Consider the following 16,089-nt stretch of genomic DNA (forward strand, 5'->3'; position numbering starts at 1 on the left):
ACTGCTTTCAAACTACTTTTTCCTTTCCCTATCCTCTAACACAAATTATTGGATTGCAGAAAATCTGACTCCATCACATGCTGTCTATATTACCCCAACCCCCCTACCCTAAAATGGCTTTTTGCTGCCTTCAGCATAAAGTCAAATACCTTAACCTGTTAAAACATAGACTGGCATACCCCACAACTAGCAATTATGATTCCACAGACTGTAGAAGGAACCCAGGAAACAATCCAATCCAAGTGTCTATGAATCACAATTTAAGGGACATTATTAAAAACTCTAAGAGGATACTGGAAAATATTGACGGACTGAATGAATGTTCTCAAAGTCTAATTTCTATCCTTCCAAAATATCAATAACTTTCCCGTAATCAACTTTTACATGCCAACTCTGAAGTAAAATAACTACATTACTTGTGGTAAACAGTATTTGCCATGTTTGTAACAGGTTTCCTTATCTAGCTACATTTACAAATGACAACTTCTGATAAGGGTTAACACCTAAGTCCAGTGTCAATTTTTGACCAAGTGTCGAGATCTAATAACTCTCTAAACCTCCTTAAGACGTTAACCACCAAAATACATAATATCTCCATAGCTTCTGGCGAGTCTAAGAGATAATGCACTCTGTTTTCAAAGGGACAGAAAAGTATTAACCAAGGGGATTTAAATGATCAATACACCAAAGTCATAACTTACCTGACTGCTTGCTTCTTAATAGCCTAATGGGAAACTCAGGTTCAGAAATCTTGAGGCGATTTCGAAGTTTGCACTGATCCACTTCTAACCCTAACACTGCAAGAGATTACCATTTGGGCTGAGGTTCTTAGTTTAGGTTTTAGTGCAGTAATTGGCAGCTATACCACTTATGCCTGAAGAATATGCACACACAGTGAAAATGTTTACTAATATGGGAAAAGACCTATATAGAAACTAAGGAGAAAAGAAAAAAAAAAATAACAGAGCAATGAGTTATAAATTGCTAAAATGCACATGCCCACTACAAACTTTGTCAACTGTCAGCTACTAGTACATTCCCAACTTTAATTACCTTCTTAGTCATGAATTTTTTAAATGTTGAAATAAAAGATTTTTAAACTTAATCGCGGACACTGTAATTAGAATCTTTAATTATAATTTAGATCTGCAACTTTCTTTGGACAATTTCACTAGTTAATGATTCTGAGATAGCAGAGTGTACGTGTGTGTGTGTGTGTGTGTGTGTGTGTGTGTGTGTGTGTGTGTTCTTTTGGTTCTTAATTCTTTTTGCTATTCCGCTTTTTCCTCTCAGGCTAATGTCACAACAAATTTACATCACTGACCTGAACAGGATGTAGGGGTTTGGGTCTATGCACACTGCATAGAAATGAGTGTATCAGCTAAGCTATTAAAAGTGAAATTAAATTTGTTATTTACTTTTTTCTCATTACCAAACTGCTTCTATAAGACATGAGTTAGATATCTTCATGTCCACCTGCACATATGGTTAATAATAATGTGTCTTCCTTCCACATATAATAAATTTCTTCCTCTTTAGAGTGTCACATGTAAGTTTCATTTCTTGGCTATCTATACTGACATAAATTCAAATTTTTCCTCATTATTTATCTTGCTTTCCAGCAAAAGTAATAACAAGATTGAAAATCATTCCATTTGGTGATGATGAAGACCAAATCATTTCTCTTTCTAAAATGTATATATTTTTAAGTTGAGTTCTGTTTTCCCTAATAGGTTTACAATATGAGTGTGTGTGTGTGTGTGTGTGTGTGAGCGCATGTGTGGGTTACATGTGTATAGAGGTTACTCAACTTTAGTTTTCCCCAGCTTCCTCTTTCTTCTTAGATTTGGACAAATAACAAACAATACCTGATGAGTGATGAAACCAGCTCTTGTCTCTCACTCAGAATCCTTCCCATATCACAATTATGCGTACCAATTATTATAGCGTATTGTCTCTCAGCTCCAAATGCAGGCTCATTTCCCCTTTTCTGTAAGATAACCGTATGTGTGTGTCTGTGTGTTCCCTGCTTGTTTGTGAAGCTTCACCCCTAAAAGTAGATGCTGCTTTCTGCATTTACTAGTTCTGAATGACTTAGAGCCTTGTTTTACCCTGTTTCATTATTAAAGCACCTTGTTCTAATTAATAATTCATTTTGTTAGATTTTCCCTGTTCATACTACTGTTACAGATCCTTTCCTCTGACTGGACTCTGATGACAATGTGCCCCTTTGTTGGTCTTGCAATTCACCAGACTTCCTCCAAGCCAACTATTGGTATGACTGAGTAAACAAGGTAAATAAAGGTGGAAATAATGTAGAAAATCTGACATGACCAAAAGAATTCTATAGGACCATGTTAGGCTAGGCAATTCAAGGAAAATGAATCGTTAGGAAAAAGGTCTAGGGCCTTCAAATGTCTCAAGAGCCTACCAAGATGTTAAATATGCACTTCATTTTAGGGAATATCTCTACATACAAGTGCACATGCACATTACACACACACACACACACACACACCACAAAATAGAAAAGGAAAACTAAAAAAATCAAAGTAATTTTTTTATTTAAATGTTTCCAACTACAACTCTACTCTAACTCAATTTAACCTATATCATTTGGATTGTGAGTGCATTTTAATGTTTAATATAATGTGTAGTAGGGTCCTCCCAAATATGAAGCAGATCCGGAACCTGCTAAAATGTTTTAAAGTTCTTGAGCTAGATTCACTAAAGAGGGCAAAATTTTTAATTCAATTCAGATGAAAGAGTTTAAATTTGTTCTGTTGCTAATGACTGCATACCTAACAACAGCTACCAGCTTTTTACTTTTATTTTTTGTGCATCAGCTTGTTAATATGTACCCTATTTTTAAGAATGACAGCAGCGAAGAGAACCACAGACCCATAAACGCTGGGAGCATGATTGCCTGATAATGACTGCTTCACCCACACGTGGTCCTGTCCCAGTTCTGGGGCAAGCTGTCCTTAACCTTTGAGTCTTCAACTTCACATGTCAGCATTCCCTGAGCTGCATTTCACCTTGACATCAGTGGATTCCTTATGTTGAACTGTTAAGCTTTCATTCTTGCCGGAGAATTATAATGCTTTTCCCATTTTCTCCTTACTTGATTTTTTTCCCCAGAATTTAGGATTTGTAAAAACATATAAATTTCCCAACAAATGCCTGCAAGGGATTTCTACATGGAAACACTTACTAAATGATCCTAAATGATCACAGTTTATTTTCCTTTTTTCTAAACTTCAGCTTTACTAAGATATAATTGACAAATAAAATTATAAGCTATTTAAAGTGTACACAGTAGTGATTGATATACATATACATTGTTAAAGTATTCCCCCATCTCGTTAATTAACACATCCATCAACTTATATTTATCTTTTTGTGTGTGTGAAAACATTTAAGCTCTACTCTCTTAGCAAATTTCAATTATACAATAGTGTTATTAACTATAGTCACCATGTTTTACATTAGATCCTCAGACCTTAGTCATCTTGTAGCTGAAAATTTATACTCTTTTACCAACCTCTCCCTACTAGCCCACCCCCAACCCCTGGCAACTACTTATCTACTCTCTGTTTCTGAGTTTGAATTTAAAAAAATTGATTCCATGTGTAAGTGATATCATACAGTTTTTGTCTTTCTCTGTTTGGCATATTTCACTTAATACCCTCAATGTCCATCCATGTTACCACAAATCCAGATTTTGTTTTTTTTTTCCCATGGCCAAAAAATATTCACACATATATAACATATGAATTTTAGATGAACTACATATATGTATAATATATATAATGTTTTCATATCTTGGCTCTTATGAATAATGCTGCAATGAACATGGGAGTGCAGAAATCTCTTTGAAATCTTGTTTTCATTTCCTTTGAATATATACCCAGAAAGGGAATTAAAGAATCATATAATAGTTCCATTTTGGGGGCGCCTGGGTGGCTCAGTCGGTTAAGCGTCTGCCTTCTGCTCAGGTCATGATCCCAGGGTCCTGGGACTGAGCCCTACATTGGGCTCCCTGCTCCGCGGGAAGCCTGCTTCTCCCTCTGCCTGCCGCTCCCCCTGCTTGTGCGCTCTCTTTCTCACCCTCTCTCTCAAATAAATAAATAAAATCTCAAAAAATGGGTTCCCTTTTTAAATTTTGAGAAAGCTCCTTACAGTTTTCCATAGTGGCTGCACCAATTTATATTTTCGCCAACAGTGCACAAGTGTTCCTTTTTCTCCACATCATAAACAACACTTAATCTCTTGTCTTTTTAATGACAACCATACTAACAGGTGTGAGGTGATACCTCATGGTGGGAAAGACTTGCATTTTCCTGATGATCAGTAATGTTGGGTACTTGTCATGTATCTGTTGGCCATCTGTCTATCTTCTTTGTAAACATGTCTGTTCAGTCTGTCTTCCTTTTTTAAATAGGATTGTTTGGGGGATTTTTTTGCTATTGAGTTGTGTCAGTTATTTATTTTGGTTATTAACACCTTATCAGATATAGGATTTACAAATATTTTCCCACATTGTGTAGGTCGCCTTTCCATTTTGGTGACGGTTTCTTTTTCTGTGAAAAAAGCTTTTCAGTTTAGTGTAGTCCCACTTTTTTATTTTTGCCTTTGATCTCAAATCCAAAAAACCATTACTAAGACTGATGTCAAATGGCTCTCTCCCATGTTTTCTTCTAGTGGTCTTATGGTTTCAGTTGTTCTGTTCAAGACTTTAATCCGTTTTGAGTTGAAGCTACCTGCTTTCTAAATGTGTGTTAGTAATCCAACCGTATGGTGAGAACAAAGAAGAGAATTAGTCTAATCCATTGTCACCACTGGAAAAAAGTCACCTTACACATTTTGCCAAAATATATATGAGTGAGCTTGTCCAAAACCTCCGGAAAACAAATATTTCGTATGTATAAAAGAAGTATATATTTTTCTATTATTGATTTTTTAGGTAGAATAATTCCTTTTGCAAAAAAAATTAAAAATAAAAACCCAAAACATTAAAAGTGAGCACTAATATTAACAACACAAGATACACAACATTGAAAACTATGATATTTGGGGTCCTATATTATTTGCTTTTCTGTTTTGACAGGTAATAAGGCACCAAATATAACCATAAAAGAACTATGAATACACTATTTTGCTAGTTTTTCAGTGTCAGATGAAATTCTAACTCTCCTCGTTTCCATATAGAGGTTAGGTGCTCATTCTCACTGTCTCTCTCTAATATTTGGGAGCATCTACGGAGACCAACTGCACAGACACATTGTCTTTATAGCCAACCAATAATGTTTGGAACGCATATTCTTGCTAAATATGTTTCCGTCACCTTTCAAGTTCCTGTACATTTAAAACTGACCTATGGAAAGAGGCAGATTAATATTTCAGGTCACAACAGAAGACTGCAGGGAGGAGGGCAGATTTTGTTGAAAGTAAGGTTTTTTTCTGTTGCTGTGGAATTGTGGCGAAAGCCTAGAGTTAAGGGGGGGAAGAAACCACTTAAGTCTTCACATTAGAATTTGAAAGAACTTCAAAGACCTGCCAGTGTTTGGTATCAACCATGTCCCCAAAGTTGGGGGTCATTATCCTTGTGCCACCTTACAGTTTCAGCCATCCAAGTCAATTTAAGAAAAGGACCATGAAGTCAGAGAAGAGACTCTGGTGGAAGACAAAACAAATGTTTTCAATGATAGAAATGGCATATCCGCTTTCTGAAGGAAAGGGAGAGAAGTCCCAATGAACTGGCTAATGTTTATTGATGTCCGCATTAAAGGAAAACTTAGTTTTTGTGTATTCATCCCACTGAAAAGCCACCAAACTTGGTGTCCTTCCCCTCGGGTTGTCAGAGAAAGGGAAGAAGTTGGGGAAAAGCGACATGATGGAGGATGACCAAGCAAAGAAAGAATAAGGGCATTTCCTCTAATTCTCACTTCCTGGGCCATAAGGAAGGTGGATGAAAAGTACTTCAACAAAAATTTCTATTACTGAGCACCATAGTTAGCAGTAGAAATGGAAGACCGAATACTAAAATTCTGATGCTTAATCACTAATTATCTATGATGTTTTAGCCTGCCAGTTTCTAACCCAACAGACCAATTTCCCTCTTTTTACCCATCTCATTTTAGAGAAAAATAAATACCAATTTCACTGAATCCAAGAATGTCAAGATTCTAGTTTTCTTTAGATTGATTTATATATGCCTACTATGTACGTAGCTTATAGGTATTGTACGTGGTTAGATAATTTGAGACGGAATCCACCTCGCTGCCAATGGAAGGTTTGCATTTATAACACTGACCATGAGCACATTCTGTAAGAAGTGGTTGTCTACAAAACCATACGGGTTTTACTTATCAAAGGCCAACCAGGTCCTTGAATCCTAGAAAATGGTTCTCAGTAACATAATTATTTGTATTTAACTAATTGTTTACCACACTGTAGCTAGGTAGGCAAGCTCTGAAAAGAATATAAAATGTAAAGGGTTAATATAAACACTCGAGGAATAGCATACCATTGATAGAAACAAGTATCCTTAACTCTCCAAGTATTTGGCTCAACTAGGCATGAGATAGACACATAATTCTATAACACTAAAAATGCTTGTTTATTCTAACCTCCCCCCATATAATGGGAACATAATATGAAGTAAAAATACTATTTAATGAAAAACTCACCATATCTGTATCTGAGACAGGGCCAAAACTGGTCACGTAGATGTTAGTGAAGACTTCAGTAATACTGTCTGATATGAGAAAAAGAGATTAAATATAGATAATATATAATGAGAGCCACTGAAAGAGAAAGGGTCAAGTACATGGAATGATTAGAAAGCTGTGTGATATTTAGGAATATTGCTTTTTACTTTCTTTTCAAACCTTCACAAACAACAAAAATTTCTCTATTGCTCAATTATTTCATAGGTTCTCACAATCCCAAATGCTAAATGCTTAGAAGTATTATGGCATTCTTACTTGGAAACTATGCCTGATTTAGAGCATTCTGTTTTAAACATATTTCTGAGAATTAATAGTTTCTTAGAATTTCTCTTAACTGAACTAGTTCACAATAAATTTACTACCAGTACTAAAAATATAGTGTGGTTATGGTTGCTGTTTGATATAGTCCTAAATTTGGTTTTTAAACTAAGTATTTCAGATGGTACTTCATGATGGTAGAGGTTTAGTTTGTAGATTGGAAGTTAGTATATCTTCTCAGTAAAGCACAGAAATGAATTGTTTATTAAAAACAAATATAATTCAAGGTAATGTAAAAAGCTTCATTATTCAGTGACATAAAAATAAAAGCAATTAACAGACATTAATCACAATGGATTACTTCCAAACAAACTTGCCTTTAAAGGTATTTACAAATGTATGAAATGTTAAGATTGACTTGAATTAGATTCAAATGTTATGTAACTTATTAACTGTAACACAGTTACCTGGACAGCTCTTTTAACCAGGTGATTTAGATCTTTGATTTTAAATAAGCCAAATGGTGATGGGGGAAAGGATCAAAGAAAAGGACTGAAAAGAAAAATTCTTCCAATGTAACTGATAGAAAAAAGTAATACATCATTAATTTCTATCATCATGAACTGAATGCCTCATCTACTGTCAAATTTGTAATTCCACAGAAACAAGATCACAAAATATTTTTAGTATTATACTGGACACTAATTCACAACCATAAAAGAGAGAGTAAACTAAGTCTGGGTATATTGTATCCACTAAGACCCAAATAAAAAGCCAAAAGGATTTTGAAACAATGGAGCAGAATTTGAATGCTTAGGCTTCAAATGTCTTGAAATATAATAATCTGCATGATGATCCTGTGAGGTAGGTTCTCTGTTAGGTGTCATCTCAGTCTGTACACATACACTTATGTACATACAGAAAGGTAAGGAAATGTGCCTAACAACCCACACTTGGTAGAGCAAATAGAGCCAGGTTTTAGAACCCAAGCAATCTGGCTCCTAAGCCCTAACGGTAAACCAAAGCTACAAGTGTTTTCTCATTAACTACATATTTCTATTCACCATAATACTCTGCACCAAAAACATGTAGTGTTCCAAATAAATATATTTACTCAGCTTTATTATTTCCTATTCTACTTTATTCCAAAAACTGTTCTCGTGAAATTTTACCACAAAACTCATTTGGGACATAAATATGTTTATAGAGTTAATTCTCAGCTGCCAGCTTCCCCAAAGACCTGTACAAGGTCAGCTTCACAGGCATGTAGCTTGTGCCGTCTCCTAGAGCCCTGTGCTCAGAAAAGCCCCACGCTCGCTTTAGTGTTCTGTTTTTCTCTCTTAAAAGTCTTAATTACCTTTTGAATGAAGGGCCCTGCATTTTCATCTTGGACAAGGCCTCACAAATTATGTAGCTGGTCCTAGATGTGAATTATATATGCTATTAGAAGGAAATTATGAAAATGGGACCCAGGTTTGTTCGCTTTTTCCTCTTATTCATACCAAATCAATACTGTCACACTTATTCAATAAACAATTGAATAAAACTTTAGTCATTCTACTGATTTAAAATGTTCCAGGGAAGAAAAATGTAAATGCTGAGGTAGTCTTCACCCAAATGGAGGCAAATGAAATCATTCTCCTTAGTGTGGAGTAGCAAAACTAGAGAAGAGAGATGACATGTGTGTGAATATATTCATGCTAAGGATATGAAGAATATCCATTCTATGCCAAATGGCAAGTAAAGGGTACGGAAGGTTGTTATCAGTACCTTGTGGCTGCAGGGAAATGGCAGCTAAGAATCCAAAGAGAAAAATAAGATTACCCTCAAAGCTCTAAGCAGTAAGAGCAACACCTAAAGACACAGAACACAGACACGCAAAATTACCTTAAATAAATGATTTCATGGTTTATCAACTTCATAAGCACAGTGAAAGAATGTATGTATTGCAAGGAATATTCTCCAGCTATGCAAGTTCAAAAAAAAAAAAAAAAAAAAAAAAGGAAAATCAGCAAGGCAAACACTGACCATGAATACCCAATAGCTAGGAGACTGAGAAAGTGATTCTTGGTTGTTGCAACAGAGCTGTCAACAATCAACATGAATTAGTAAAATATTTTAGGGTGATGACTACAAATGTTTGATACATCTAACACAGTTTTCTAAGGTTCTATATTCAAAATGCTATCTTTGATTATGATTTGGCTTTCCATAAGAGAAGAGAGGGGAAAAGAAGGAAAGAGGCGGGGAGGAGAGAAGAAATAAGATCTTAAGCACATCAGTGATTTAGGTTTTCAATTAGCAATAATCGCGCCTCGGATAAACCTCATTGGCTACGATACTGCCACTGCGCAAAGCTACATCAGTGATTTAGGGATCTTGTGACACTAATTTGTCAAAGTCCATAGTGTCTTCTGGTTAATTGTTGTTTTCCCATATGGATTTAGAACAGCATTAAGTTGTGTAGCTAATTAATACCTGTTATAATATTCAGATCCGTGTGACAGATGTCTGTCACAGAGTAAACACATGAGTTGATACCCTGGCAGCAAGCTCCGTCTCTTCACTTTAAGTACCGTGAGTTACCTTGTCAAGTCCTGATCCCATTGAGTGGACTCACTTTGCACTGTCCTGAGACTCAGGGCCTTCACCTTGGCGACTGCCTCTTTCTCTTCCCTTCTTAGTTGATTGCTTACCTGCCTTTAAGTCTCTATTTAAATGTCCTCTCCAGAGCAGAGGTTCCCTATGCCCCCTGTATAATGTAAGTCTGTTTCCCTCCTTTTCTCCCTGACACTTCCTTTTCCTAGGACATCTTAGAATTTGCCATTATTTTCATGCTTTAATGTTTTTTACTCACTTTTTGGTGTTGGTTTTGTTTGATCTCCCCAATCAGGATTCAGATTCATGAAAACAATGACTATGTCCTTTCTGTGCACTGTCCTATCACCAGTGCTTAGCGCAATGTCTGCCACATATTGGGTGTCTTACGTTTGAATTAACAAATAATTTCTAATTACAGTTCATGTAGAATATACACCTTTTCCCAAAATATTTCACCAACACTACAAATGGCCATGAACAGCGAAATGGGTACTGTCAAACTGTAGTGCCCAAACTATCCATTGATAGAAGGAGGTTGAAAGCCTAGGGAACTGGATCCCAGTGAAGAAACTTCACATCGAGCAAAAGGAAAAAAATGTATTTAGGGAAAGCACTATTTCAGTGGAAACCAAAATTTAACTTTTGAACAAACAGTAAATGGCTTTTAACAGAAACGTATACCATGAGTTACCTCAAAATAATTGCTAATAAGCTTAATTCTTGGCTTTAGAAATCCCAACAGCAAAATATGCAAAAGACGATCTTCTATATAGATTTTGCCAAAGGCAAAACACCATAAGGTTAATAATTAAGTACTTGAGGAGAAATAAAGACTGCATGTAGTAAGAGGTGTGATCCTGGGACACCTGGGTGGCTCAGTAGGTTAAGCATCTGCCTTCAGCTCAGGTCCTGATCCCAGGGTCCTGGGATCGAGCCCCACATCGGGCTCCCTGCTCGGCCGAAAGCCTGCTTCTCCCTCTCCCACTCCCCCTGCTTGTGTTCCCTCTCTTGCTGTGTCTCTCTCTGTCAAATAAATAAATAAAATCTTAAAAAAAAAAAAAAGGTGTGATCCTTAGGAACAATCATCAAATTCAGGATTTAAAAGGCAGTTATCACTGGGGAGAGAGAATGGGGAATAACCTGCTTAGGGTTACAGAGGGGGTTTCATGGTTTCTAATGTATTCTATTATTTTCCTTCTTTTAAAATTGATCTTAATTTTGGCAAATTCTAAGAGTTGATGAAGCTGGTCATGAAATAAATCATACAACTCTCTGTACTCTTTTGAACGTTTGAAACACTTCATAGAAAAAAAATAATAAATGGCCCTGAAGGATATCCAAAATGAACATATAAATAATTTCAAGAAGGGCTGAAATTAATTGATAAAAATTGTTCTTCATTGGATAATGCAGCATACAATAAAATTCTATTGTTATTTAAATTTTACTAAACATACAGTGCAATAGTGGTTTCAGGGGTAGAATTCAGTGATTCATCACTTAAATACAACACCCCGTGCACAATCACAAGTGTTCTCTTTAATACCTATCACCCATCTAGCTCATTCCCCCACTCACCTCCCTCCCTCAACCCTCAGTTTGTTTTCTATCATTAAGAGTGTCTTATGGTCTGTTTCCCTCTCGCCTTTTTTTCCCCCTTCCCATATGTTCCTCTGCTTTGTTTCTTAAATTCCACAATGAGTGAAATCATGTTATTTGCCTTTCTTTGACTTATTTTTTAAGCATAATATATTCTAGCTCCATCCACATCATTGCAAATGGCAAGATTTCATTCTCTTTGAGGATCAAGTAATATTACATCGTGTATATATACCAAACTCACTTTCAAAAATCCTTTGCAAAGAGTTTAGTTTGGTTCATGAATACAGTTAACATATGTAGGAAGGTTGGGGTATCAGGTTGTAAAGAAAGAGAAGATATATCAAAAGAGACCTGATGTGCCACAATGCTGAGGATATTATCTCTCTCTATATGGCAGCAGGGCATTCACTGAAGGACTCTGGGAGAATCTTACCTGCAAGGACACTGTACTATAAATGTTATGTTACATTTGTAACAGTGCGCAAACTGAATGAGAGGAGACTGAAGACAATGTATCCAGTTTGGAACATGTTACAATGGTTAAAGCAAAAGAAAAAATGATACTGAGAAAGGACAGTGTAGAAATCAAGAGAATAAAGTTTGGGGTTTTTTAAAGGAGTATTGTTAAAAGATGCTGAAGTAGGCCCTTTTCTTTGACTGGTATAAGTGATCTGTAGAGCCTGGAAATGAACAGTTGCAGTAGATTTGCAAGGGCACAAAACAAAACACAAAACATGAAAGAGGACTGGAAATCGTTACACCTCGACGAGGTCCATCTTACCATCCTATATTTTTTAAGATTTTATTTATTTTTAGAGAGAGAGACAGTACATGTGCAAGTGGGGAGACAGGGGAGGGACAGAGGGGGGTAGAGAGCACCTCAAACAGACTCCGTGCTGAGAGCGGAGCTCGACGCCAGGCTCATCTCACAACCCTGAGATCACGACCTGAGCCAAAACCAAGAGTTGGAAGCTTAACCAACGGAGCCACCCAGGCCCTCCCCTAAATTTTTGTCAAATCCTATTTTAAGGTGTAATTGTTTCACATTTCTCCCTGGTTCTACATGTTCATTGTCTTACTATGTTTATTGTTTACTACCTGTATCTACTAATAGGGTAGACACATGTGGCTATTTAAATTTAATTTCAATTAGTTAAGATAAAATATTTGGTTCCTCAGTTATACTAGCCACATTTTATCCACATGTTAACTATTGCTATCACAATGGATAGCTGGGATGAACATTTCTATCATCACAGAGAGTTCTATTAGATAGTACTGGTCTACACGCTCCCACTAGAAGTTAAGCTTCATGAAGACAGGGACTTTTTTTTTTGGTTCAGAAAAGTAAAACCCCAGCACAGAACAACCCCTGACATAATTGATAAATTTTTGTGAAATAAATGAGTAAACGAATTATCATTCTTAGTTCAGAGTCATTGGAGGTAGACATAGCTTCTGCTATCATAATGCGAAAGCCTAGAGAAGAGAGATACTATGCAAAATCAAATAAACACACAATTACCGACATGATAATATGCTATGAGAACATGTAAGAAAAGACTCCCTCTCCTGGAAACTCTTTCTTCACCTGTTCTCTGGAACACCATAATCTCTTGATTTTGTTCCAACCTTACTGGTTGCTTTACTCCTATACCAGCATCCTGTTAATATTGGAATGTCCCAACATTCAGTTTTTGGTCCTCTTTACTTAGACTTCTTGATGATTTATTTCATGTAGTCAAGGACTCCTGAAATTCTATTTTGAGTCAGAGCTTTCTTCTAAAGTCTAGGCTCCTCTACCTAACTGTCCAGTTGGCATTTCCACATGACTATCTGGGAGATTCTTAAACTCATCATATCCCAAACAAAACCAATTTGTCTCTCCAAAATCAATCACACTAATGAGTCCCTATTGTATCTGATTGTTGTTCCAATGCTCTGGGTCACAAATCTTAGTTCATCCACAACTTCTCTGTTTTTAGCAGTAAGTCTGGTTGGCTCTTCAAGATATCTCCAATCCAACAAATTCTCACCTCTTCTCCATGACTACTGTTAAAGCTACCATCATCTCTCTGTAGTAACACCGCTTCTAACCCATTCACCCATACAGCCTCTTACTTTTTTATAATAGCTTTCTTGAGATATAATTCACATAATATAAAATACACCCTTTTTAAAGTATACAATTCAGTGGTTTTTAGGATAGGGCTGTACAACATCACTACCATCTAACCTTTGAACATTTTTATCATCAGAAAGAAATCCTGCACAGATTCCCTATCCTCCCTCCCTCCAGGCTCTGACAACTAATCATTCAGTTTCTGTTTCTGTGGATTTGCCTATTCTGGATATTTCATATAAATGCAATCCCTTCTATTCCTAGTTTATAGAGGGGTTTGTTTGTTTGTTTGTTTTAAACTGATGAATAGGTAGGTGTTAGGTATTGCCAAATACTTTTCATGGAATATGAATATGATCATGAATTATTTGCCCTTTTTTCTATTAATATGGTATGTTACACCAATTTATTTTCATGTATTAAAACAACTTTGCATTCCTGGGATAAGACTCACTTGGTTTTGGTGCATAATTTTTTATATGTTGCTGTACTTAATTTGCTAGTATTTTGTTGAACATTTTTTATGTCTATGTTCATAAGGCATATTCGTCTACAGTATCCTTTCCTACAAGGTCTTTCATTTTAGTGTCATTTTAGTTTCACTTTAGTATCAGAGTAATACTGGATTAATAGAATGAGCTGAGAATTCTCTTCTTTATTTTTAAGGAGAATTTATGAAATACTGGTGTTAATTCTCCTATAAAAGTTTAGTAAGATTCATCAGTGAAGTCATATAAACCTGGCATTTGCTTTTATGGAAGTTTTATATTATTATGATCAATTCTATCTCTTTCCCTATCTAAGTCTATTAAGAGTTTCTATTCCTTTTTGAGTTAGTTTTGGTAGCTTGAATCTTTCTAGGAAGTTGTCCATTTCATCTAGTTTAATTTGATGTCATACAAATGCAATACAAATGTATTCCCCTACAGTATTTCTGTAAGGTCATAACAGCATTATTTACAATAGCCAAGATATGGAAGCAACCGAAGTGCCCATCAACAGATGAATGGATAAAGAAAATGTGATACATATATACATATATATACACATAGATATATATACACATATACATATATATGTAGAATATTACTCAGCCATAAAAACAAAGATCTTGCCATTTGCAACAACATGGATGGACCTAGAAGGTATTATGCTAAGTGAAATAGGTCAGAAAGAAAAAGACAAATACCATAAGATTTCATTTATATGTGGAATCTAAAAAGCAAAATGAACAAACAAAACCTAAGAGACTTTCAAATACAGAAAACAGACCAGTGGTTGCCAGAGGGAAAGTGGATGGAGGGATGGGCAAAATAGATGGGCAAAATGGGATTAAGAAGCACAAAAAAGAAAAAAAAAACAACAACAAAACAAAAAAAGAACCCCACCTCGTAAAAGAAAATGAGCCAGGAAATTAGCCAGGAGGGAGAATCCAGAGAAATAGTGGAATCAAAAGCAGAGGAGAATATGATGTCCCAAAGATTAGCGATAAGAGTGTTACAAAGGTGGGGAGCCTGGGTGGCTTATTTGGCTAAGTATCCAACTCTTGATTTCTACTCAGGTCATGGTCTCAGGGTCATGAAGTCAAGGTGGTGAGATCAAGCCCCGCGTGGGGCTCCTTGCTCAGCGGTCAGTGTGGAGTCTGCTTGAGATACTCCCTCTCCCTCTCCCTCCGCCTCTCCTGCTCATGCTCGCTCACTCTCTCTCAAATAAAGAAATATAAAAAAAAAAAAAAAGAGTATTACAAAGGCAATTTAAACCCCCATGGAGAAGAGAGTGATGGACAGTCACTGCTGCTGAGAGATCAAGTAATCTGAGGTATGGAATATTCACTGCATTTGGAGACCTGGGAGCCACGTGTGGAGAGACTAGCATGGAGTGAGAGAGAGAAGGGGAGAAGCGGAAAAGGCTCGAGTGACTTGAAACAACTCTTGAGGAGTTTGATTGTGAAGGGGAAGAGAACTCTAGCAACAGAGGAAGGTGAGGGAAAAGAGGCAGTTCTGTGCTTGTTTAAGGTGGAAGATGTTGGAGCATATGGCAATACAGATGGAGGGACTGGGGCAGAGAGAAAGAGATCAGTGACAGAGGAACATTCCTGGGTAAGCAGGCAGTGCAAGCACTAAGGGACTGACAATGCATACATGGAAGGACAGAGGAGGAGGGAATATCCTTGGCTATATCAGGAGTGAAGAGAAAGAGTGTGGAAATGAATGGAAGCACGTTTTTAGGTCTGGTGGCCGGAAAGTTAAGGAAGTTCTTGAAAAGGAGAGAAATTACAAGTTACGTGCAAAATACCTGTCCATCAGTCGTAGTATACTAGATAGTGATTTCAAGTAAAAAGTTTGATATTTAAGTGATTATATTAACATTTAAAATAGCATATAACCATAGAAGACCAGTGTCACATCTGCTGCCAGTTCTTTGTCCGTACTCCCTTGACAATCACTATTGCTCTACCTGTTATGGTGTTCGGCTGCAATCACCTTTGATTCTCTGCCTGGGGGCTTTCTCTGGTTGTGCAGGGCAGACCAGAAGGGCAGAGAAGCTCATGCTCCTGGGAGCAACAACCATCAATCAGTGACTGATGGGTGTTGGAGGAAATAGAGCTCAGCTTTCTCTCCTCCATGGAGATACCCCTAAGGCATGTCAGTGGGAGGGGAAACCAAATACCATTAGTCCTCATCAATAACCTGCTCAATACCTGCACCCCGTTTTGGCTCCCCTCCCTTCCCTTTGTCACTTAGCCCATTTCCTCTTCTAGTGCCTCCTGAT

At 36.7% G+C, this 16,089-nt stretch overlaps 1 protein-coding gene and 1 pseudogene across 7 annotated transcripts in view; both read right to left on the minus strand.

The window, feature by feature from the left end:
• The window catches only part of GABRA2 (gamma-aminobutyric acid type A receptor subunit alpha2), a 125,289-nt gene that overhangs the window by 69,302 nt on the left and 39,898 nt on the right, over nucleotides 1-16,089 (minus strand). For all 7 annotated transcript variants that reach the window (XM_073891606.1, XM_073891604.1, XM_073891605.1 and 4 more), the window contains one exon: nucleotides 6,693-6,760. In XM_073891606.1, coding sequence (XP_073747707.1) covers nucleotides 6,693-6,760 — 68 coding nt within the window. The remainder of the gene's footprint in view (nucleotides 1-6,692; nucleotides 6,761-16,089) is intronic.
• On the minus strand, nucleotides 9,273-9,351 carry LOC112836178 (U4 spliceosomal RNA; annotated as a pseudogene).

Source organism: Callorhinus ursinus, unplaced genomic scaffold (assembly GCF_003265705.2).
Source record: "Callorhinus ursinus isolate GAN/ISIS: 27379988/994484 unplaced genomic scaffold, GSC_fseal_2.0 scaffold4, whole genome shotgun sequence".
In the NCBI taxonomy this organism is placed as follows: domain Eukaryota; kingdom Metazoa; phylum Chordata; class Mammalia; order Carnivora; family Otariidae; genus Callorhinus; species Callorhinus ursinus.